Source organism: Mastacembelus armatus, chromosome 15 (assembly GCF_900324485.2).
Source record: "Mastacembelus armatus chromosome 15, fMasArm1.2, whole genome shotgun sequence".
Classification (NCBI taxonomy): domain Eukaryota; kingdom Metazoa; phylum Chordata; class Actinopteri; order Synbranchiformes; family Mastacembelidae; genus Mastacembelus; species Mastacembelus armatus.
Genome location: NC_046647.1, coordinates 19171635 through 19195963, shown reverse-complemented (window position 1 = coordinate 19195963; position 24329 = coordinate 19171635). Strand labels below are relative to the sequence as shown.

Below are 24329 nucleotides of genomic sequence, written 5' to 3'. Positions count from 1 at the left end.
GTGTTAGCTCTCCTTTGTTGTTAACTAGTTAGACGTAAGGCTACCAGGCTCATGTTGGGAGAGCAACATCCTTCAGAGGTCACTCACAATAAAAAGCACCACTTCATTACACTGCTGCAAGGCTTTCTGGGTATATTTTATGCTGTCAGGAGCCTGGTTTAATCTGTTACAGTGTCTATGAGCAGTGTGGGAACTCCTGGGCCTGTAAACATGTTTCAATCAAAATGTTTTTGTCTTTCCCTCTCTGTCCACAGAAACATATGAGGACTTTGATTCACGTGTCATTGAGGTGAGTGGGTTTTTTCCCAGCTTTAGTAATCCTGTATCAACCAGGCTCTGTTCTGATAACACTACAGTAAAAATGTTTTAAAAAGAGCTAAAAACAAATGGTAAAAATTTTTTAAAAATTGTTAAGGAGCCTTTAATAGGGGCTATTAAACATAAATAAGTATTTCTCTGTGATGCATTGTACATCTTTAAAAACTTTAACAGATATCTAAAGAATTTCCAATCTGGATATAAGTTTGTTTTTTTTTTTTTTTTTGGATTTTTGAAGGCAACAGTAAATTTGCTCTTTAAACATGTGCTTACTGACATGAACAAGAGCTGAGGAAGGGCAGACATCATGTAACTGAATCAGAGTATGATGATGCAGAAATGGGGAAGCTGCTTTTAAGAAAATCAAAACTGGAAAATCCAGTGTGGCGTTAACACATGGATGGTGTTGGAGGTCAATTTACTGAGCAGAGATGGCATTTCACTTGCAGTGCTTTAGTCCTTCCTGAGGGCAAGTCATTTCTAAATTGTCCAATTTGCATCTGTTTGATACAGAACAAATTCAAAAAATAATCACTAACCCTAAAGCAGTGGTGTAACTCGTTTCTACAGCAAGCGTCTCACACACAGTTCATCTTGTTAAGGTTGTGCACATGACGTGCTTCATTTTGTGAAAATGCACTCTTAGGGTTAAGGTCAGGTTTAGGTAAGGGTTAGGGTGTAAGTTAGGCATTTAGTTGTGATGGTTAAGGTTTTAGTAAGTGTCTAGGGAATGCATTATGTGAATGAGTGTCCTCACAGTGATACAATTTTGTGTGTGTGTGCACGCCCATGTGTACGTGTGTGGCAGTACTCCCATTAGCTTAGAAAGGCCCATTAGCTCTAATTGAATTAAGGTAAAATACAGCACAACAAAGAAAGAATCTAAATGAACTGGGTCTGTCCAGCAGCTTATCTTAACACACACACACACACACACACACACACACACATACACACATATTAACCTGCATAAGCAGGTTATGCAGATAATTTATTCAAACACACATTCTGCACATATCAGACTACACACACATCTGTAGGAAATTAATACATAAAAGTATTAGCCTGCATTACAGGTATGTTTTTTTTTTTTTTAAACTCTAGTTTATTTGTATCATATAGCATTTTGTGTTTTGTCCCCCTTTCTTTGTCTCAGTTTTTCGTTTGTCATTGACCATTTCTGACTGTCTGTTTTTGTGTTGGTGAACTGGCTTCTGTATGTTTTATGCTGTTTTAATTTGCACCACTTCATTGCATATGCACAGAGTATCAGACGGTGTGTGTGTCACATTGAGAGTCTTCCCCAGCCCTCCTGTCTGCATAAATAAGAGGCTCCACACCTCACCCACCCCACCAGCTCTGCCCCCCAGAAAACTGACAGGCACTTTTATGGTGCCGTCTCTCTACAGATATACCCTGTGTGTGTTTGTGTGTGTGTGTATGTGTGCATGCTCATGCACCCCTATAAATTCAGGCCTAATGAAATGAAAAAGGCTTACTGGAATAAAAAGGCGTTCCTCCCAAGGACGATGATGCTGGCATGCCATTAGTGAAGACATCCAACAGGAGGAGAGAGATAGGAATGTGCAGGAAAAGTTGTGGGGGTGTGTGAGGAAGTCAGGAGGTGAGAAGAAAACGCAGCAGTGGGATACAAGGTTCTGTGAGCCAGTGATATTAACATTGTCATTAATCAGGGAGAAAGAGGAAAAAGTCAATTTATCTGTTCCGATATATAATATCGAATTAATATTGTTCATTAAATCAACTAAATGCAGAAACAAAAATTGTTGATAAACAGTATTGTCTGCAGCTATGCTCTAAAAACGATATTTAACACTATTACAGTATTACTGATTCTTTTTAGTGTATTTATGCTAATATTTATTGGGTACCATTAGAAACCTTTCATTACCATTACCACTACACCATTCGCACATTTGAATTATTATTTATGTCATTTTGGCTATAAGTCTTAATGTGTTTTTCACAGCTCAGTACTTTGGACATATTTCAGCCTGGTATATGAAATTTACTGAATCATTACCTGGAATCTAAATCTGTTCCCCAATGTTAAATCTACTGTATCTACTCACATTTTTACAAAGACAACATTGTTATCATTGCAAGAGCTTGTCAGCTCTGGTTCCTATAGTTAATTATTAAATTAATATTGAACTAAATAATTCTAAATTATTTTTTGTACATTTAGTAGTTGAACCCCATTAATCAATATTTTTCTATGAACAATGATTTTTTTTTTTTTTTGCTGTAACTACCTTTTGTTGTTGTTTTTTAAGGACTTTAACTTTGCTTGTCACAGAAAAAGGAGCATTTAGCAGCTAAAGAGCCAGATATTTCCCTCAGGAGTTAATGGAAAAAATACAGCTACAACAATGTGTATGTTGGACTTGCATTCAATGCACAGCCAGGAACTGGACCATAACTTCAAATGAGCGCTAACGTTGCTTCATATCTGCTGGCTGTGCATATAGGCAGGTGTTTGCTAACATGCTTTCCAGAAACACTTTATAAGATGAGAATGTCAGTGTTGTGCTAATAGCTTGTTGTACTGCCCTCTTGTTGAACAAAACATTAGCTAAGCTTAAGAGTTGTACAGGACCAACCTAAAATGACAAAGACAAAAACAGGCTTTATCGTGTAAAACTGAGTTCAATTCAACAGCAGCAGGAATATTTCCACTAAGCTGAATTTCTGGTACAGCCTCAGTAAAGAACTGGACCTTAGAGAGAGGTAGACAAGAAGAAGGATGACGGAGTGCAGTGGTAACAAAAAGAAATGAATGGGGGGAGAGTTAGAGCGACAGAGAGAAGTGATGCTTGTGGCCTCTCTCCAGATACAGCAGCCACTTGGACAGCACTCAGTGATTTCATTAACAGAGATGGAGCGTCGTCAGTCTCAGAGCAGGATCTGTTCTTTCCTCTTCCCTCACTGAAGTCAACAACCTTGAAAGTTTTGCTGAAAGTAACAAGACAGTGGGATGGATGAAAGCGAGAACTGGTCTAAATGTTGTTTTTAACAGCCAAGTGGAGCTCAGTGAAGCATGTACACAACCTAATGTCTGAGGTGATGACACACATAAAGCGCATTAATACAACATGATTATCAGTTTGTTAAAATCCTTTTGTAACTCAAGAAGCTTACAACAAACTTCGGTGAACACTAAGTTAATGGTGCATTTTCAACTTTTCAGCCCTTTAATGATGGTAATTAAAATAAGAGTTTCATATATTTTCAATTAGTCATAAATGTAAAGCTGAAAGCTTGCAGTCTGCATCACACAATGAAACTTAATGTAGAGGCACAACACAATCACAAACATTCTCCAAATGAGAATATGGCATCCATTAGTGTTCATCACATTGGTTTACTGGTGCATATTTTAACTTATATGATGATTTATAATCTAGATGCCTTGATCATTAAACTAAACTACACACCAGTAATACACATTTTATTGACAATACAGTGAGGAAGTTATTTAACAGTGTCGAGTGTCGAGTTGAAATTACTCGAAGAGCTAATTTATGACAAACTGCCAGCAAACAGCAGCTCGGTTAAATGTGAGAAATTTAATTGGTATCGTGTTTGGGGAGTGTACTGAGACACCTTAACTAACTTTTCCACAGTGTATGTGGAAAATTATAAATAAAAAAAACACATATCAGTTAAACTTAATTTTGTCGTTTTTGCTCTTTCATCCAAATACACACATTCGGAGTCATTTGCACTTGGCTTCCTGAGCCAACATAGACACACTGTTTTTCTGCTCAATCGTCTTAATAAGCTTCAAATATGTAATTTCATATTTTCTCTTCTTCATCCAAATGCGATGTGTGTGTGAGTGAGATGGAGATTTCTGTGAGATGATTTAAAAACAGTACAGAATTTTCTAAAGCCATATTGTGACTGCTGAAACCAAATGATAGGGATAGAGTTTGTGAAGTGTACATTTTAAAATGCATCATCCTCCTTTATGTTTGTCCATCTAGTCAGTCACAGGTACAGAAAATTTAGCAGAATTTAGAAGAATGCGAGTAAAATACCAATGATTATGGCTTTAACAAAGACCTCCACTGTTTCTGTCAGAAGAAATTATTCTACTTTTTTGAAATACAACAGAAAAGGAGCAGGAGCACACACCGAAGGCCATATATTAACAGACTGTCAGCTAGTAACAATATTGATCAAGAGACAAATTGTGTCAGGGTGGACTAGTTATTGATCAGTCAAATGTCAGTTTGTTAAAAGATGGACATAACAGTCTGCATTAAGTTTAAAGTTCAGCACAGCCAGAACACAAACGATGGGTTTGTAAATTTTAATACACAAGCTAAAGAAAATCATGGACACAGAACCATATTTTTCAATAATACAGGAATAAATGATTCCTTCTCATTACTCAGTGTGCACAGACCAAACATGTCAACTTAAAATCGGTGTGAAATCTGTGACGTGTAGTTGTGCACAGTAAATGAGAGAAGTGTTAGGTGTTGGAGGTTTGTGCACTCGCAGTGTCTTCTTGCTTCCAGGCAGTGAAAGCTCCTCCCCTCCACTGCAGCGTGCAGACAGATGCAAATAGGGAGACATGCAGCAACGGATTGAGAAAACAAGAGATGAAACAGAAGTGAGAGCGAGGTAGAAGCATCCTCCCACTGCCCTGCTGTCGCAAAACTCAGCCCATCTGGTGTACAGCGAGGGCGCGGCCAAAACTGCTGCGTCTTCACCTAATATGAGCGAATATAGAACCAAAATTTCCAAACATTCACACATACTTCTGTAGGCAGCTCCAAGTCACACGGAAACATGAGAATTAATAACTTGAATTTTGCTCAGTGTGAGTGGAGGTATTACGACCTGTTAGAGGGACATATGCGTGTCTGTGTATGTGCATCCTGCAGAGTTGTGTTTTCAGTGTTTTGGTGTTTGTTGTTGCACTGACCCCAATCCTTCTGTGGCCCTGCAGTCCCATTATCAACTCTTTACTGAAACTTGTGTTACATAACCAGATGAGCTGAAGGGAGATCTTGACTTTGAGCTGAAATTCAACTGTTCTGTCACTTGTGCTCTCTGGTGGGGATTTCTGGCCCAGATAAGTCCCTTGAAAAGGCTGCTGCTGTATAAGCTGCCCACAGATATGAATATACAGACCTTGCAGTACACGTGGAGACATTTCTAAGGTTTGTTTTTGTTTTTCATTAGCACATTTTTGTGTTATTAGGTCGCTTTTAAGGTCACGAGTGCAGGGTTTTCATGGGGCTGCAACAAGGCTGCACAGGTTCTGTTGAATTTCCTTGGACAACCAGAAAAGTGTAAAGTTTGTGTAAAGTTTCCTTACTGTTGAATATTGTTGGTTGTATAAAAGGACTTTTTAACGTATTTGTTTTACTTGCTCTTCTGTTTTTTACACAATATGAGCAGCAACAAAATAACTGTAGTATTTTGACTTTTTCTCATTATCTTAATTAACTAGTGAGTGTGACTGGCTTTGTTTTATGTATCAGTGACATTCAGAAGCTTTGCTGCTGTTGTGATTTTGGGTTTGTGTCAGTTTTAGTTCTTAAAAAGTGAATTGTACAGTTATTTGTAGTTGGTTTTCTTCAGTGCATTTTTCAAGATCAGATGCTGCAATACAACTATCTCTTCATCATTATATATTTAAACATTAGTCATTGCTATTGTCACCTACAGGCCTTTCACTCTCTGCTGATCTGTTTTGGTTCTCCTCTTTTGTTATTTGCTCTCCTGTCTATTTCTTCTCCTGTCCTCCCTCTGCAGCGTCTTGCTCCTCGTATTTAATGTCAGAAGCAATAAATCCTTTTTTCGTTTCCTCTTATCTCTCTTTCTCCTAACTGTCCTTTTCCCTCCACCATCCCCCTTGCTCTCCACCTCATCTCTTGCCCTCTTTTTTTCACCTTGTTTGAGTTTTCCACCATTTCCTTTCCTGTTTTCGTGTTATTTTTTCTTTTCCTCCTCCGTATCACCACTGCTCCTCCTTTTCCTCATTGGTGTATCTATGGTTCCCCCTGGTGTTTTAAATGTCATATTGCAGGCAATTTATCAGTCTAGTTGGACAGAAGAGAAGATTGCATTGATGTGCTGCCAACAGGCACACAATGAAACCCCTTAACAACCTATCTGTCCTCTGTATGTCTGTCTGTCCGCATCTATTGTTTTTCTGTCAGTTCAGTAACTTTACAGTCATGTGAATATGAATTGGCAAGAAGTACATGATCACATATTATATATTGAAACATTTAAACTAATATGACCCAAATACAATAGTTGGCTTTATATTTGATAGACAAACATGAGAATGGCATCTGTCTTGTCAAAGACCTTCTGTTGTACAGTCTCATCTTCAAGAGCATTTCAGTTTTTGTAGATTTATTAGAAAGGGTACGTCACAAGCACAAGGACTTTTATGTCAAAATATTCCTTTAAAGCCTAAAAAACTAGTTTAAAACCAATTGGCATTTTATGAAAAATGCATCAACAAATAGTCAACAAGCATCATGTCTGACACGTTGGAGACGGGTGACAGACTGGTTTTAACATGCTGTGTGTGGATTTGGTTTTTCAGGGTCATTGTCGGCAGCATCTCTCTCTCTCCATCACACACACATACATATGCACACACACCTACACATACTGTTGTGAAGCTTGACAGGCTTAACATTAGGGCCAACTAGTAGCTTTTGTAGATTTCGGTGCTGTCAGTGATCATCTCTGTGTTGTTGTTTTGCAGGTGAAGAGTGTGTTCAACATGACGGCCAAGGAGGGCAGGAAGAGGTCCATCAGCTGTCTGGTTGCTGTGGGAAATGGCAATGGAGCCGCAGGTTTGCATCTCTCTGAAAGATGAACACCAGTGAACTAATTACAACCAGAAAGATGTTTGTGTGGTTGATTATAAACATTTAAAGTTGCTTGAGTATCAGTGTGTTAACAGCTTCAGGGAGCAAACATTGAAAATAACTTTCTAGATCTGTGTATATAGGAAGGGAAAGTGCAGGAAATGGTTTTGACAGTTTTTAAGGCTCTTCAGGAGTGAGTGGTGAGACTCAGCACACTCCCGAGGTTCAGTCTCTTAGCTTTTATTCAAAATGTCACAGAGTTATAGTTCATGAGGCCCACAATCCAACACCCAAACCATTCTTTTAACAGCTGCCAAAACAATACAATCTGATGGTTTCATCACTAACAAATAATACTAAGAGTTTCTCTTGAATGTTTCCATCCCATTGAGCTCGTCTGACAGCGGGATCTGATTTGTTTTTAAACCTGACTCCTCTGTCTCCAAACAGGCTTTGCACTGGGTAAAGCAACAGACAGAAACACAGCTCTGAGAAAGGTAAGACCACCCTTAGAATTTTTAAGGTTCATTTAAAGGCTGTTAATTACAAAGTTTATTATTTTTAATTTTCCTCTTGTGACAGGGTTATTTAAAACGCAGGGAATAAAAGTTTATACAGCAATGTCTTAGAACAAATAATGCTAATAATGTGTGTTTTCTTCTGTCTTGTGACTGTGATCTGCAGGCCAAGAACAGAGCCATCCACTACTTGTACTATATTGAACGATACAACAACCACACCAGTAAGTGATTTTGTGTTTGTTCCATCACCTCGTCTCCTTCATTTATACATTTCTCCTCCTCCTCCTCCTCATGTTGTCCATTTACATCCTTTCTCTTTCTTTTTTTGTTCTTTGTAACATGGGAGCAGCAGCTGGTTCCAGAAGTCTTCGTTCCCATGTTGCTTTTTTCTTTTAACAGTATTTCAGCTTTCTCAGCACCACAGTCTTTAGGTTCCACTTGCTCACGTAACTGCACCATGGAGTTGTAGTCAACGTCTTTCTTACAGTCGTAAACCTTTAGTTGATGGGAACCATGAATGGGACTTCTCCCACTTTAAACCTTGTTTTCATCCTCTCCCCAGGCTTTCTTCCTCAATCTCTTCATCTCTCTCACTGCATTTCTTCCTCCATGAGTTTCCTCTACTTATTTCACCTGCATGTGCTCATATAAGCAACATGCAAGAATTCATTTATGAAGTAAGGTACGAGAGTGCAAATGCAGCACTTCCTTATTGTGAAACTGCATTTGGCTGCTGCTGCTGCCGGAGAGCAAAGCCAGAAAGATTAATGTGTATGTGTGAGTCATCAACCTCCACCGTGCCCAGTGGTAGAGAAAGTTAGCCTCCTGCTTTGGCCCCAAACCAGAGGAACAGTGTGTGTGTGTGTGTGTGTGTGTGTGTGTGTGTGTGTGTGTGTGTGCGTGTGTGTGTGCGTGTGTGTGTGCGTGCGTGCGTGCGTGCGTGCGTGCGTGCGTGCGCGTGCGTGCGTGTGTGTGTGCGTGTTCCTGTATTACCACCCAATCTCAGGTCAACACCATGAAATATTTATATTTTTTTTCAGGTTCACAGAAAAAATAGTCAAATCCTTCCACATGCCAGCTCACACTGTGCCACCATCTGCCGTCTGTCTGTACTACAATGTGATTGGTTGTCCTGTTCAGATCAGTTAGCTTCTCGATCTTTCTGGCCACCAATTTTGTTGCTCCCTCACTTAAAAACATTGTCATCACCTGTGTTTGTTGGATCAGATCACCAACAGGCCAATGATCACTCAAGTCTTGGTGATGGGCCACATCTGGGTTTTTTGCCACCAGATGATTAACACTTATGATGGTGTGCTGGTCAGAAAGCCGAGCATCTGGTCATCTCCAACTTGGCCACTACACTTGTTGTGCTGGAAAAACACTTAAACAAAGTGAAAACACAAGGGAAGCTACAGATGGGTGGTCGTTCAGGTCTGGCAGATGTTTGAGCTCCAGTAACCTTCCAGTTGTTACCTTCATTAGCACCAGTGCTCCCACTCACCCAGAGCCAGAGTTATCTTATGAATATTCAGGAGACATTAATGAAAAATTGTCCTCGAATACATTAAAATGTGCCAGTATATTGGTTGATTTTTGGGTATTTTCCACATTTGTGGGAAGAAAATGAGACTTTTAAGACTAAAAAACAGCCAAATGAATTTCAGTCATTTTGGTTTAGCTAAAAACTGGAGTTAATAACCAGTGACAACCGTCATGACAAAATGAAAGACTGTATCAGAAAGAGTTTGTCATTTTTCTCTCTGACTTTGTCGCTCTTCAGATGTGAGTCATCACAAAAAAGACACAGACTGTTCCAAATGAACCTAGACCTCCTGCAGCCACAGCAAATGTTCAGTTCCCTTTATGGTGCATGCATGTTTTTTGACATTTAGTTCTGCATTTTAGATTTCTTCACCCAGCAGGATGTGTCCAGATTCTCTACCTCATTTAATGTTTTTTTTTTCCCCCGATAACTTCATCCTCTCTGTTGTTGCAGCACCCAGGTACAAAAGCTAAAATATGAAATGTGTTAAATCTCAACTGGGTGCCTAGAGGATGCTGGGACAGGAACCATCAGGATGTTTTAAAGTGAAGTGACACAAGTACAAGATTTTACTTGAAACTATGGAGTTGTACAGCATTCTCAGGTGTCACTCAGCAGCACACAGCTCAATGCTCAGGGACTGTGCGTGTGTGCGTATGTGTGTGTGTGTGAGAATAACTAATGATCCACAGCTGCTGCAGTGAGTAGGCAACACTGGCATGTGGAGAGACATCTGGTGGGCAGGTAGAGAAACACAAGACCTGTGGGAGACAACATGCATAACAAAACAGAAGTGCCTTCACTTGGAAAAGGCACAAAATACAAAAAAATAATGTCACTTTCTTTCTACTAATTTTGTCTCTTTATTAGGTATCAGTTTGTTCTTGTTATTCCTCTGCACCACAGTCAGTGAATGTAATTCAGCCATTCTTGTTTTTCTGTCCTAGTTTACCATGACATTGAGTCTAAGTTCAAGAGGACAACGCTCCGCATGAAGAAGCAGAACAAAGGCATGTTTTGTTCCAGCATGGTGTTGAAGGAAAATAGCTGTACTCGATCTGTACTGTAATAGATTTGAGTAAAACACATTATGCATGTGTGGTATAGGATTATATTCACCAACCCATGGTGTTCAGTCATGGTTACATTAATATTGATTCTCACTCTGCAGGTTACGGTCTGCACTGCCACAGGGCCATTATTACTTTGTGCAAGCTGATCGGCATTCAGGACATGTATTGCAAAGTGGATGGGTCCGTCAATCTCCTCAACATCACCAGGGCCCTCTTCACTGGATTAGCCAATCAGGTAAGGTCATGTTGGTGCGGTTTTAAAAGCCACTGTAAACCCAGTGGTGGAGTGTTTGGAGCAACAAGAGCTCTCAGTGAGAGAGACAAAATCTCACGCAGGTTTTAAAATCACCTTGATAAAAAGTGGTTTCGTGTACAGCAGCGTGGGTCGGTGTCTGGATCCTTTTTTCAGGCTGCAATATGCCGGCTGCTAACTTGATTGTTGTGAAATTACATAGAGATAGTTTTATATTTTCCTTTTCTGCCATCAGACAATGTCACATAAGGTGTTCGGCTGAGTTTTAATCAGATTGTTATTCCACTCTTCACTAATATCCACCTCCAATTTTTCACCTACCTGGTAGGAAACCCACCAAACACTGTCCGACAAGAAGCAGCTGCATGTGGTGGAGTTTCGGTCGGAGCAAAGCCTGCTGCCCATAGTTGTGGCAAGTCCTAAAGCTGGAGCACGACCCAACCCAGAGCCTGAAGACAAGATCCCCAACACGCGGCTGCACTGGGACGACGTACGGGCCGCACAGGGAACCAAACGCTCCATCTGGGCACATGTCAAACGCACAATCTGGTAGCATGAGTGGGCTGCTGACTGGAGCAGACCACAGGAGAAATGACTGCACTGACAGGCACAGGAGTGTCTGATAGACAGTCTGACGTTTGGTTTGTTGAGAAAGAATTAATCTAAGCGAAGATCAGTTTTTTCAAACAGAATATTCAGTTTGTAAATGTTCTGTCAGACAAGGACTAAAGTTTCATGTTTGTCAAACTGAATACATCTCATTTAAAACATAATTCTCCAAATGCATGTAGTAAAATATTAATGCCATAGATATTGTTTCCTTTGTAGCTGTAAAAATGTCTTCCACCTCCTTACCAGATGAAAAAGTAAAGGAGTAGAAGATATTTTTGCTTGTTACAAAATAAAGTATAAAATAAAGTACAGATGTGTAAAAACACTGCAGTTTACCTTTCTATCTGTGAAACCTTAAATAGTCCATGTTGTGTTTGCAAAATACTGGACAATGTCAACAGGTAAGCCTTGTTCTTCCTCCATAACAGAACATTATATGTTTGATCATCAAAAATAATCCGGTTTTATTCATCATATCTATTATTACCCTCAATAGATCATCTTAACACATTGTACTTGTACAGTATAATTGAAATATTTCAGAAAAGTAACAAATTTACAATCTTTTTGTGCGTATTTGTTTAAAGGATTACAATAGTTTGACAAACTTAGGGGAAAAGATAAATACCATAGAGGTTGATCAGCTTATCTTAGGACCACAATATGTTCATGTTTTAGTCTAATTAGTTACAGAAAAATAAATTAATATAAATGTTTTATCCATAGTTCCTGTGTAATTTATTGCATCACAGGCCATTCTTTGAATATTTTCCCTTTCAGATCAACGACTGCACAAACCAAGACCTTCTCCACCATATCCTGCAGGATGATTTGCATGTGTCATATGAAAACTTCACTTCGCTGCCAACTAAACCCGGGTAAACCACACAGAAAAAAAAAGAAGTGCACACAATTTGGAGCAACACTAAGTGCCTGCCAAAGCAGCTGGATATGACTGTACTTACAATATAAACATGGTGCTTCAAGGTAGATGATATCAGCATGTTAGCAGGTTTACAAAAAAAAACATGCTGATCTTAAGCAGATATTATTTTTGTTCTGTGTTTATCCTGTTATTCCCTTTACAGACTTCTGGAAAACTTGCTTTTCAAAATGTACTTCTGAACATAGGTATTGTAATACTGTAAGTCCAGGACTCTTATCAACTTCAAATATTGAAAAGAATGAGGTAAATATTTACCCACAGTTAGGATGTTTGACTAAGTTTAAACTTACACAAGACTTACCACATAAGTCTAGGATGACTGCACACGTCCTTGCAGGAATCTGGAGCATGTTATGCAGCTGAACTAAAACTCCAGTGTGTACAAAAGGCAATGAAAGCTAAAAGCAAATCAAAGTGGGTGAAACGAATTTCTACACACATATCAGGGAGGTAGATCAAATAAAACAGTGGTACAGTCATATTATTTCAGTATCTTGTTTAATGTTGAGAATTAAAAAATCCCATCAGTATACAAATTTCAGCCACAGCTCTTATACCTAAAGGTACATTTCACCATCTTTAAAATACTGGTGATTTGCTAATTATATATGACAAATTTCAAAAGGAAAAACCAAATGATAGTACAGTTTTACAAGTCACTTGTAATGTAGAGAAACAAAGGTCATTAGAGAAGTGTGATTTGTTCTGTTTAAAGATGGATTTACAAATAATAAATGTAATAAAGGTGGCAAAAATGCTCTGAACATATATATTTAGAATAAGGTCACAAATTAGTTTTCTTATCTAGCTGCAAGTGTACATGGTTTTGGTTTTGTTTGATCTGATTCGGACTAATCCTTCGCCACAACAGTCCAAACTAGTGAATGGAGTTTCATGTGTGGTCACAGACTTTTTACTGTGAACAGTTTCATAAACAACAGAAACTATGTGCAGGGTTGATTCCACCAGGACTAGGTGAAAATATATGATTTGTGCTTTTCTCTCTCTATCGTGCTTTAGGTGAAGGAACAGTTCAGCATTTTGGGAACTCTGCCTGTTTGCTTTTTTACCAAAACTTAAACAAGAAAACCCTCCAGACACTGTCCATCAAATATGAAGCCGCAACCAGTAGTTAGCTTAGCTTAGCAGAAAGACTGGAAACTGGGTGGAAAAAGCCAGTCAGCATTTGTCCAACAGTAACAAAATCCACCTACCAGCACCTCTAAAGCTCACACAAACAAGAGAGTTAATCAATTACCAGACACCGCCAATTTGTGCACAAGCCTGAAAACAAAGTACCAAATTAAAAACAGGTACTGATCTTTGATCTATTTAATTATAATCAGACCTTTTCTGCAATGCAGTGTGATGTTATCTGATGAGAACACTGTATTTCCACTGTTTATCTCAGGGCATCTCAGTCAAAGACAAAATGATATGGATCTTTCCAGACCTGTCAAATTCTTTCTGCCTTACAAACCATTGTGCTGTATTTTGACTTTTCATAAGCACATTAACCATTTTCCCCTACTGGGCTTTTTGCTTTTTCACCATCTTATCAGCAGATGACATCATGTAATATTAGCATATTCTGGGCAATCATTATCTCTAGTCACTAACTAGCTGTTGGTTTTCAAAAATATATCTCACCAGGTTAATGCCACATGTGACTAATTTCACCACACGCACACACATACACACACACAAAGGATGCTCAGTAGTCTTGGACTTCAGAAGCTTTTCCATCGGATGGCAGAGAGGATGGTGTGGATGAAATAGAAGAACATGGCCAAAAAGGCAAAAACCTGAGACACAAAAAAGGATCAGACTGATGTTCATTACATGTTTTTATTTGGCCACATTTAGAGAAATATGCTTATTCACTTTCAAATTAGGGGAGAAGACTAATCACCTCAGTAGCTAACCTATTGTTTTGTTTTGGATAATACAAGAATCAGGGTTTTCAGTCATTTGGACAGATTCCAGCTGTTGTGCTAAGCTAAGCTAAATACATGACGACCATGTGACAGGCTGACACAACCTGAAGCATTGCTGAGCTAGTTCAACTTTAGCTTGGCTGTTGTTTTTAGGTCTATAACTTCCTCAAACCATTCACTTAGATTTCTGTATGGATTCAACAAATAACTAAGAAAATAACAGTGTTATTTAGACATGTTAAGAGTTTAACATTAACATTAGGTTTTCTAAGGAGGTAAGAAAAGTGGCTGAAGAAATACAAAGCACATCACAAAAAAATAGAGTTGTATTTAGTGTATTAAGTGTAGTTTTAAAGTAGATAGTTGATACTGAATTTGGTGCTCACCACAGCTGCAATGTCAATCTGGTAGATTTTCAACGGGTCTTGACGTTTTTTCCCCAAGGTGATATAAGCCAAAACCACGCCTGCGCTGAGATAGAAGAATGCTGCCAGGCCGTGGTATGCAGCGTCCTGGACACACACACAGATAAATAATAATATTACAACATGTCTGCAATCTGTCACAATCTGTTTTATTCCCAGGTTCATTCATTCGTTCTCTCTTACAGCAGCAGCCCAGCCAGCTCCATTCTTATGACCCCCAGCAGTGAAGATGATCATCCAGAGGAAGGTCATGACGAAGCAGAAGACGGAGACAAACATCACCCAGCCCAGAGGGTTTGGAGGGTCAACAAGGGTCGACGCCACCAGGATCCACACCAAACCACCAAACACCTGCACAGGGAGGGAAAAGGTAAACAAACAGTAATATGATATGTGAGATTTATGAGGTTTGGTTGTGTCAGACTGACATTCAACCTATTAAATTTCAAAGGTTAAGGGGATAATTTGGTATTTATTTAAAATCTGCGTACATGTTTTCTGGTCAAGAAGGTTAATAACACTTATTTGTTCATTGAACATAAAGCTATATAGCCAGCATCCTGTTATCTTAACTTATCTTGGCAAAGACCAGCCTACCAGCATATTTAAGGCTTGGTGATTAACACATTATATCTGGTTTGTTTAATCCAAAGTATAGAAATGACAGTTCCCCATGACTGCAACCAGGAAAATAAGCAATAATGAAATCAGTTTCTTGCATTTAAATAATAGTTAGGCTTTATAAAACTCAAAATGCTCAGCTAGAGATGGTGAATCCAGGTGAAATCAACCTGTCAGCTTGGAAATTAAAAATAAAGTTTGGAAGTGGATTGAGGGAAAGTTCAGTGACGGCCCCTTTTGATCTTTAGACGTCTATGTGTGCCATTATTTTGACTTTGGTCAGGGCGATGTTTGGACGGGGTATAATAGGTCCTCTGTGTTGTTGTTAAACAGTTCCTGTTGTTGGTCATAAATGGAATTCGAAGGTTAAAGGAGGCTGCTGGAGCAGTCTCCCCAAACTCCTAGTAAACAGGTGAAGCGGGTGTAAAACAAGCCTGGAGACAAGGTGTGTAGCAGCAGCCACTTAGAGTAAGCAAATAGCTAATGCCATGACCATCTAAAACTGAATGCAGATAATAATTTGGAAACACTTGATCCTAAAAAGGCTTTGCAGAAATTTAACTTTAATTGTTGCCTGATTTAATGATTTAATTGTGAATATAACAAATACTGTAGAAAAATATAGTCTTATATTTTAAAAAGCCTAAATCTACCTCACAACCAGTAAATGCATCTCAGTCAGAATCAGAACGTGTTAAAATGACATAGAAAAAAAGAAAATAATTAGAGCCTGTTGTCTTTTGGCCTTATCACCAAAGTGCCAAAACTCCAAACACAGGTGCACTGAATCAGTGGCCAAAGGAAAAGGTGAGGAAAACCGCAAAAATAAAATGACTAAATGTTGCAGCAGTTTCAGAGATCAATAAGTGACAGGTCATCATAAACTATGCTGGCCCTACCCTTTCATCCACACACAGCGTGATTTCACTACAGATTACTGTACATTTTTCCGCATTGTGCTTTGCAAACACACAGAGAGAAGAATTATAGAACAAAGGTAAAAGCAAACTGCCAGGATACTGTGATACTACGTTCTAAATAAAGCATTCAGTCGCTGCTGCAGGACACCTGGTAGTCCTGCCTCTCAACACAGGAAAGACATCACGCAAAAATATCCAAAAGACTCCACAGATGCAAAGAAGAAACACACTTATTTCTTGTTTGTATCTGAAGGTTTTGCATCTTGAATGAATGAATAGAACAATCTTTAATAAAGATCTTTAATATTTTTTAGTGTCTCTTTAGTCTTGACATGCGTGTTTATATGCAGCTCTAAGTGTCCTTCTACATTCATCCTCTTTACAACCCTGCCCTTAAAAAACACCAGCTAAAGTAAGCACCTTAAAATAATTGTTATTTTTCCATTGGTTATGTGAGCAGCAGTTTCAGTCTTTTGTCATCATGGCTGGAGAAAAAGAGTTGGCCACATTCTTTGTTAGATTAGTAGCACAGTTTCAATATGTGTGAAACTGAGATGTGAAAAGAGGTCAGTGCTCCTCCTGTTTGAAGACTACTGCATGTTTCATTATCTCCCATTTCACCAAAACGCACCAAATCTATTTCCACCAGGAAAACAGGAAAACAGCAAAACAAATGCTGGTATTTTAGAAAAATTAGCATCAACTCTAGGTCATGATGTTATCACATGCTGCTGACATGAGTTGTAGCAGATAAATGTGTACTTATTTTTAAAAAAAGGTCATAGTGTCGGGGTAAAAAAAAAATCATTAGTTATTAGTAGAATTCAACTGTATAGACTGTGGCAGTATCTGTGTTAACATCACTGACAGCCTCTAGAAATTATTATATTTAAACGACTTTAAAACCAAATCTCTTTAGTCAAAATGAGACAAAACAAATAATTTTAAAATATGTGCTAAATCGTCGACTATTCGAATGTCAACATGTGTTGAATGTGTGAATGTTTGTTGAATATTATTGAGCCAAAATAGAAAGAATCCTGTCATAAATGACTTCAGTGTCAGGTGGTGCACCCTCTGTAGTTGCCCACTTACCAGTTCAGGCAGATAAAAGATGTCCGGGAACGTGGTGCATATTCCCAGGCCACTGGGCAGGCTTCCCATAGGCTGAGCAGTAGTTGCAGCCATCTCTGCCTGTTCCTTCTCAGCAGTGAGTGACCTGCCCTCTCTTCTGAACTAACGGGGCCACAGCAGGTGTTACCGGCCTTATAGGAAACCTTAGTGAGGGGACAAACCTGTTCTGTTGTGTGTCGGAGAGATCCCTTCCCACCACTGCTGCTTGTCATGGAACAAGCCAGACACGCCCTTCATCTTACAGCACCCAATGCTACCTGCTATTTAATGTGAGTTACTGAACTGTGAAGGGATTTCAAAACAGCCTGGGGAATTTTTTTTTGTTTCCACAGGCAACATTAAAACTGGTGCAGCTCAAATACCTACATTTTTGTCAGTGAGGAAAGAAATAGGTAAGTGAATCTTTGGTTATACAAACGTGTATGACCCTCACATTTTTTAGCCGAGTGCCTGCAGCCTCTAATTGTAGTAAGACAAAATATATATTCATAATGAGCCTTATGGGTGGCTACTGGCAAGTCCACACAGCTTGATTTAAAATCAATATTCTTATGCTTACAATTGATGCGTAATGTCAATGGCACTCACAAAGACAATTATTACCAAACTGCAATTCTCCTGCAATTTTATGGAGCATTTTATCTTGTTTCAGCTCATTGGTTTGGGATTATGGCCTGTAACTTTACTGTTTTCAATCACTACCATTGCTTTCATGAACCAGTTCCACCCTCAGCACATCACAAAAAGCTTCTTGCACAGTGAGAATGAATCAGGACACCTCAATCATTGAGTTTCTATTGTGGCACATTGGATGGTCTGTAATTATTGTCTGTAAAACTTGTTTGAATTTAGTTGTTTGTTTTTGTACAATATGCTGCTCTGGGTTTTGAGATGTGTTTTCCATTGATTCTGGTTTTGTGTTTGTGTGGTATGGGCATGTTTGTGTTGGGCGCTTTGTGGACTGGCTTTTGTGTGGTGTGTTTTGAGGGTGACATCCATTTAGCCTGTTGGGTATTCCACCCATTGGACAAATTTCCTCTGATGATGTATTGAGTGCCACCTGTGCCGATTGTAAAGTGCTTTTTGCCTTCTCCAAACATGATTTGCTATATACTATTTGCTATATACTACATACCCATACATGTTACCCACTCGTGTGAGCATCTTATTGGTCAATATATGTCTCTTTATATATGACTGGCTGATTTTATTTTGTGCCTGTCTTATCTAAATGTTCTCTGTAATGGATTTTACAGTGAGCCTGCCTTGTAAATAATGTTGCAGGAGTTTTCCCTTCCTAGCACCAAAATACTGGAGCATTATGCTTCTAAAGAGCCAGACTGAAGCCAAACCACAACTAAAATGACAGAATTTTTTATTTTCCATATGGAGAGGAAGACTCCAAGGAAATTCTACAGTTGTATAAATACACAAGTCTATATCGGTAACTGTTTACTAACATTATAGCTGTATCAACCTAGTAATGCAATAATATATTATTGTATTTACAGCTAGTAACACATTCTTGCATGATCAAAAAAAATAATTTGCTCCCAGATTTTTCAAACATAACAAATGAGGTTAATTTTGAGACTAATGTGCTAAGTAATAAATTGACTGACACAAGCTGACACTGTAACATTGATTTACTTAGTACTCTATGTGAACAGCTGAACAAACAAAAGCCATGATACCTGAATGTCAATTCATTTCCTAGTCATGGATCCAAAAATAAACCTGTGAAATGAAACCATCTAAATATTTACATCCTTACATTTTTGGAATAGTTTATCAAACAATAAATCTAACAATACATTTTGGAAACATCCATCTCTGTTTTGCATCAAAACTAAACCTTTCAAAAAATATTAAAATACACCAGTACACAGTAATGTTTCCAGTAATGTTATTTTCCATTCATTCTGTTGATGTTTTAGCACTGTTACTTGTGCTGATATGAAAATTAAAAAGCCAAAAAATAAATTCTGTGTTTAGTTCAGCTGGTTATTTAGTCTTTCCTGTTTTTCATCATCTTGTTCTTTGTGATTGGGTTTGTTTCCTTTTTAGGACCTTCTCCATCGGATGGCAGAGAAAATGGTGTGGAGGAAGTACAGAAGAGTGGCTAAGTAGGACATCACCTGAAAACACAGAGAAACACAGATGGATGAATTCCACCTTGAAGTAGAAAAGAGGTGTTATAAAACCTGGATGACACGAGATAAATAATGATGATGTTTCCTTTAGCAAAGTATATTAGAATTTAGTCGAAAATTACTCAGAGTATGGGGTACGATCTGTATATGTGCATGCGTGTGTGTTTGATAACATACCACTGCTGAAATCTGTAGTCTGTAGATTTTCAGAAGGGCATCAGGAGTGAGAGATGAACCCGAATTAACAACCTGGCCAATGCCAATAGTAAAGTAAGCCAGAATCACTGATGCACTGAGGTAGAAGACCACTGCCACAAAATGGTAAAATACATCCTGCGGGCAAAGGAGTCAGGTAGGGAGTAGGAAACAAAGAACAGAAAGTGAAAAAAACAAAGACATATAGATATATATAAGATATATATTTTTTCTAGTATGTCTACTTTTAAAAATAATGTTAGCTCCTTCTCTGATTGCATTTTAGCGTTTCCAGCTAAGTTGCTTCAACATGAAAATGCTCTTATTTGGGTGTTAAAAAAGTAGGTTTAAGTAGGGAATCATGATGAGTTAGATGGAAAGATCAATATCTGTCCAACTTACCACAAAAAAAAAAAAGCAGGGAAAAACAGTTAGCCTGGCTCTGTGCAACTCTAATGAAATCCACCTACCAACACACTGATACTGTAATAACACGAACATGCTGTTTGACGAAGACTTCCTGGATTATTCATTGGTTGTCGAGGCTCATTTTCTGGAGCTCATTGTCTGCTCAGTTTTCCACTTTGGTTTTGGTACTGATTGAAGAAAATATAGAATGTGTAATGGTGGTAGAAGGTGGCTTTTGTTACCATTGGACAGAGCCAGGCTAACAGCTTTTTCCCTGCTTTCAGTCTTTGTGCTAAGCTGGACAGATATTGATCCTTCCATCTAACTCTCCTCAAATCTCCACTAAAATTAAAACTAATGATTAATGTAGAAGATGAAAAAGTGTTGTTCTTACATGGTTGCGGTAGATAGTTTACATATTATTTTATGTATTTTCACTTTTAACTTACAAGACACCTACCTACCTACCTACCTACATACATACATAAATCAATCAATCACATGTCCAAAAGTATGTGGACACCCATGCATGCTTCAAGGGTCAAAATCATATGGTGCATCTTCCTGGAGAATGGAGGCTGTTATAGAGGCAAATCAACAGCCGTGATTTATAATGACATGCACATTAATCAACTGAGCAGAGTATTACAGTGTCTACATACTTTTGGTCATGTGTTGTGTCTACAGGTAACCATTAGTCAGTGAGCAGGGGGTGGGTGTGTCTAACCAGAGAGGGCCAGATGCTGCTCATATTGCATCCGCAGAGGAAGATGAAGAACCACAGTGTCGTCAGTACAAAGCAGAAAACGGAGACGAACATCACCCAACCCATGGGGTTTTGAGGGCTCACATAGTTTGACGCCACCAGCATCCAGACCAAACCTCCAAACACCTGCAGGATTGTGGAAAGAGAGGTGAGGGAAATGGATTTAAAGCTTCGGTTAAGTTCGTAAGTACACAGTCTTATGATAAATTAGAGTAACTCAGTCAGCGTTCATCATATTTTAATCAAGGTGCTGTGGTAATCAGACCCATCATATTTCATTACAGGCTATTTAGACAAAAAGATTTGATCAACATGTCAATGTTCAGTGTTCATGTTCAATATTCCTTCTCCTTTGGCTCTGTTTTGGTCCCTACCATCTTCAGAGCTGGAAGATACCATCTCAGATGAAGGCGGAGTGGTGAAGACAGAGTGCATTGGTATCTTCCAGCTTCTGATTGGCTGAACACACCTGATCCAGGTAATCAGCAGTGAGTAAGGCAGGGATAGTTGGAAAACAAGCATGGCAGTGGCCCTTGAGGAGCATGGGGTGTTCAACCCTGTATTAGACCCTACATGAGCAATAAATGCCCAGTACCTTTCTAACTTGTCAACCACACTTTGTAAGACTTTTATTCTGAAATACATTTGTAGTCTTAAAGCAAAAAACATATTTATTGACCGTAAAAATATCCTTCAGTGCCTCACGAGTAAAAGTGGAGTGTCACTTTAAAATAATGGTTGGGAGGACTAATATACACACACAATGTTGCCCCTCACAGGTGGATTTTCACAGTTTTTCTCTTTCCACCTTTGACAAACATTCTGCTTGAAAGAGTCTTTGGCATTTTAATGGAGCATTGAAACTCCAGCATTTGTTTGTTCTCTGATAAGAAGCACTTTGAATGTTTTACTCTAGATATGCAGGAAAAATATTTTTCCCTTTAATGTCCTTTAATTTTTATTGTACAAACAGATGATGTCTCATAGTTTTTTGGACATGACAGTGAGAAAAGCACTGGCGTAAATAATATTAATACCGGCTGGCATTTGAATTGGACTCGGTTGTTTATGTTATTAGTAACTGTTTTTCCTAAACAGGTTCTGGTGTTTCAGCTCAACCAATCATCATTAAGCCCTGCAATCTAACGTGTGTAGGAGCAGAGCTCGACAAGATCAGGGCAGGGCTGCAAGCATCTATTCAATAGGCTCTAAACCAGTTTGACTTTACACATAAGAAATTTTCCACTACTCATGTGAGAGGGGGCCACCACAAGTACAGACAATACATAACGTTTACTCTGTTACTCTGGGGACCTGCTTTTCTAGCAGATCAACTGAAATGAAATTTTCTGTGTGTTTTTATGTAAATTGAAAACAGGTTTCAAACAGCTAAGTAAAAACAGAGGTCGAACCCAGAATAGCCTCCTCATAAGTAAAGAATGTGCCACACCTTGAATTAAACAATTCACCTCCTGATAATCACATTTATTAAATGACAGGGACAGATTTTCACCTCAGATGTTCCCTTTAATAAGCTTCACATTAAGTCAGTTGACCTCAATGTCACAACTGTATTACTCCCATAACTTATGTGACCTTAGCTTATATCAGAAACATGGGAACTGTTTCTGCTGTTGGTCTTGTTTTTAAATGCTGCTGTTCATAATCATTTATCAACATCTTCTTCTTGGCTTTTGTTTTAAATATTCAGAAAAATGAAACTCAACATCTGTGAGAAAAGCTGCCAAGATTGTCCTCAGCCACTTAATCTCTGTAAGCTCTTTTTATCCCCATTAAAAACTTAGAATACCAACTCTGATCAAGGAGGCCTAGAGGAAGACCAAAGAGGAGGTTCTTGGATGTAGTGAAGGAGGACATGAGGATAGTTGGTGTGGGTGAGGAGGATACAGAGGATAGGGTTAAATGGGAGCAGATGATTCGCTGAGGTGACCCCTGAAGGGAGCAGCCCAAAGGAAAAGAAGAAGTGGGTTGTTTTATGAGAAGGCCAGCAGCCAAAGCAAAAAGACCCACACCACCTGAAAAATCATGTGAGTTGGCTCATAGTTGGTTTCCATTTACACCCCCATCTGTAGCTAAAGCTGTCTTTCTAGTTGTGTCACACATATTTATGTAGAAAGATTGTTTTATTTTCCCCTCCATACTGAGGTCAGTCACACCTCTAAAGGGAAACAGAAGTTTTCAGTCATTTTCGAAGAATTCTCAGGTTTTCATTTTCCCCTGAAAAACAAACTCTGTGCCCTACATTCACCTTCACAGAAAAATGTGATCAACAAACACACTCTAAATGCCAGACCACTGCACGCCGCAGGTGCAACGTCTCCTGCTCTGGCTCATCTCCCTCTTTGTGTGTGGTCACCTCTGTACTGTACAATTTCCCATATCGCACTGTGAAAATTTGAAAAAAGTTTAAACATTTAAAACTTTATTGTAGACTGTAACAAATTTAGAGCACTATAAATGGTCAAGATTCTGTCACCCAAATCTAACATAAGCTGCCCTGAAAAATAGCCAAATGGTAAAACCCTGACATTGCCTCTCTTTTAAAATGAAATGATACACTTTTCCAAAGTGCGTTTTTAAAAATGAAATAAAAAGACTAAATAAAAAGTAGTTTTATAGTTAATTTAACTTGTACACTCCTCATCAGCAATAACTCCACTTATCTTCATGTTTTGTCAGATGGCTCCTCTGCATTAGCTCATCTGATCAAACAACTGCTCAACCATTTTAACAGGACCTGAGATATTCCTTATCTGAACAGTCTTAACTGAGTGTCACTATGAAGAGGAGGCACAGAATTTAATAATGGCAGAATGGAGAAAAAGGAAATATGCAGAAAATTGAATACAAATGAAAAGATCTTAATCTCACGTGAGTGAGCGGAGGCAAAAACAAAAACAAGGACTCTAAGGAAAAATGATTCAAACAGGAGAGAGAGAAGCCCCAAAATAATAAAATGACAAACTCACAAACTCAGGAATGAAGAATATTTCAGGAATGGAGGTGAAGATCCTACTGCCTGTAGGCAGAACATCACCTGAGGTGGAAGCCATAGTCCCAAACACAATGTGTGTGCGTGTGTGTGTGTAATGTCGTGTAGAATGAGATGTGTAACCTGTTTTAATCTGCTTTTTAAATGTCTTCTTTCTCTCTGTTTGCACTCTGTCCTCCCACAACTCCCTCTTTGTTTCCTCCCCTCCACCTAGTCATCTGTTCCTTTAAATGAAACTTCCAGTTTGACTGGTGTGTTTTGGCTTTGTTTGTGCAGCAAGATGATGTTTTTGGTCCCTGTGTCTGTGTGTGTCTATGTGCTTCTCTTTGCAGTTTTTTTGTGTTTGTATGTGCCCTCAGACATTTATAGTGTTTGTGTACATGACACTACTAATGGCAATGATTCCATTTACATGCACACAAAAAGTGGTGTTAAAGGTTCATTCACCATGACCATGACCAAGAAATGAACAGTATACATACTGTAATTCAGTTGTATTAAAACAAAGGCACTCCACACATTTCCACATCCATGCCAAACAAACACCTTTTTGAACTCATGTACTCATAAATGTGACTACAGGGTGGAGACCCAGGGGCCCCAAGGGTCAGGGTGT

General features: G+C 38.7%; 3 protein-coding genes across 3 annotated transcripts in view; 1 reads left to right on the top strand and 2 right to left on the bottom strand.

The window, feature by feature from the left end:
- The window catches only part of mrps5 (mitochondrial ribosomal protein S5), a 16236-nt gene extending 4716 nt beyond the window's left edge, over positions 1–11520 (top strand). The window contains exons 6-12 of the mRNA XM_026310128.1: positions 255–289; positions 7085–7175; positions 7641–7687; positions 7875–7932; positions 10205–10267; positions 10429–10565; positions 10912–11520. Of these exons, the coding sequence (XP_026165913.1) occupies positions 255–289; positions 7085–7175; positions 7641–7687; positions 7875–7932; positions 10205–10267; positions 10429–10565; positions 10912–11136 (656 nt within the window). The 3' untranslated portion in view covers positions 11137–11520. The remainder of the gene's footprint in view (positions 1–254; positions 290–7084; positions 7176–7640; positions 7688–7874; positions 7933–10204; positions 10268–10428; positions 10566–10911) is intronic.
- A 1100-nt stretch (positions 11521–12620) lies between these two features.
- On the bottom strand, positions 12621–17371 carry LOC113131401 (myelin and lymphocyte protein-like). The gene is made up of 4 exons (XM_026308575.1): positions 17140–17371; positions 14687–14854; positions 14465–14590; positions 12621–13946 (listed from the first exon to the last, which is right to left on the bottom strand). Exons 1-4 carry the CDS (start codon positions 17230–17232, stop codon positions 13872–13874), a joined length of 462 nt encoding a protein of 153 aa, XP_026164360.1. The 5' UTR covers positions 17233–17371; the 3' UTR covers positions 12621–13871.
- Positions 17372–18751: 1380 nt separating this feature from the next.
- Positions 18752–23838, bottom strand: LOC113132262 (myelin and lymphocyte protein-like). Its single transcript, XM_026310243.1, has 4 exons — positions 23691–23838; positions 20662–20826; positions 19509–19664; positions 18752–19316 (listed from the first exon to the last, which is right to left on the bottom strand). Exons 1-4 carry the CDS (start codon positions 23772–23774, stop codon positions 19242–19244), a joined length of 480 nt encoding a protein of 159 aa, XP_026166028.1. The 5' UTR covers positions 23775–23838; the 3' UTR covers positions 18752–19241.
- Between the last annotated feature and the right edge of the window lie 491 nt (positions 23839–24329).

Excerpts from the sequence above, each read along its gene's own strand:
- LOC113131401 (XM_026308575.1), bottom strand. The coding sequence starts at position 17,232 with ATGGCTGCAACTACTGCTCAGCCTATGGGAAGCCTGCCCAGTGGCCTG. Across the intron at positions 14,855-17,139 it reads TCTTTTATCTGCCTGAACTG|GTGTTTGGTGGTTTGGTGTG; the intron begins GTAAGTGGGCAA and ends CTCCCTGTGCAG. Across the intron at positions 13,947-14,464 it reads AGATTGACATTGCAGCTGTG|GTTTTTGCCTTTTTGGCCAT; the intron begins GTGAGCACCAAA and ends TTTGTGTCTCAG.
- LOC113132262 (XM_026310243.1), bottom strand. The coding sequence starts at position 23,774 with ATGGCTTCCACCTCAGGTGATGTTCTGCCTACAGGCAGTAGGATCTTC. Across the intron at positions 20,827-23,690 it reads TATTCTTCATTCCTGAGTTT|GTGTTTGGAGGTTTGGTCTG; the intron begins GTGAGTTTGTCA and ends ACAATCCTGCAG. Across the intron at positions 19,665-20,661 it reads GCAGCATCTGGCCCTCTCTG|GATGTATTTTACCATTTTGT; the intron begins GTTAGACACACC and ends CTTTGCCCGCAG.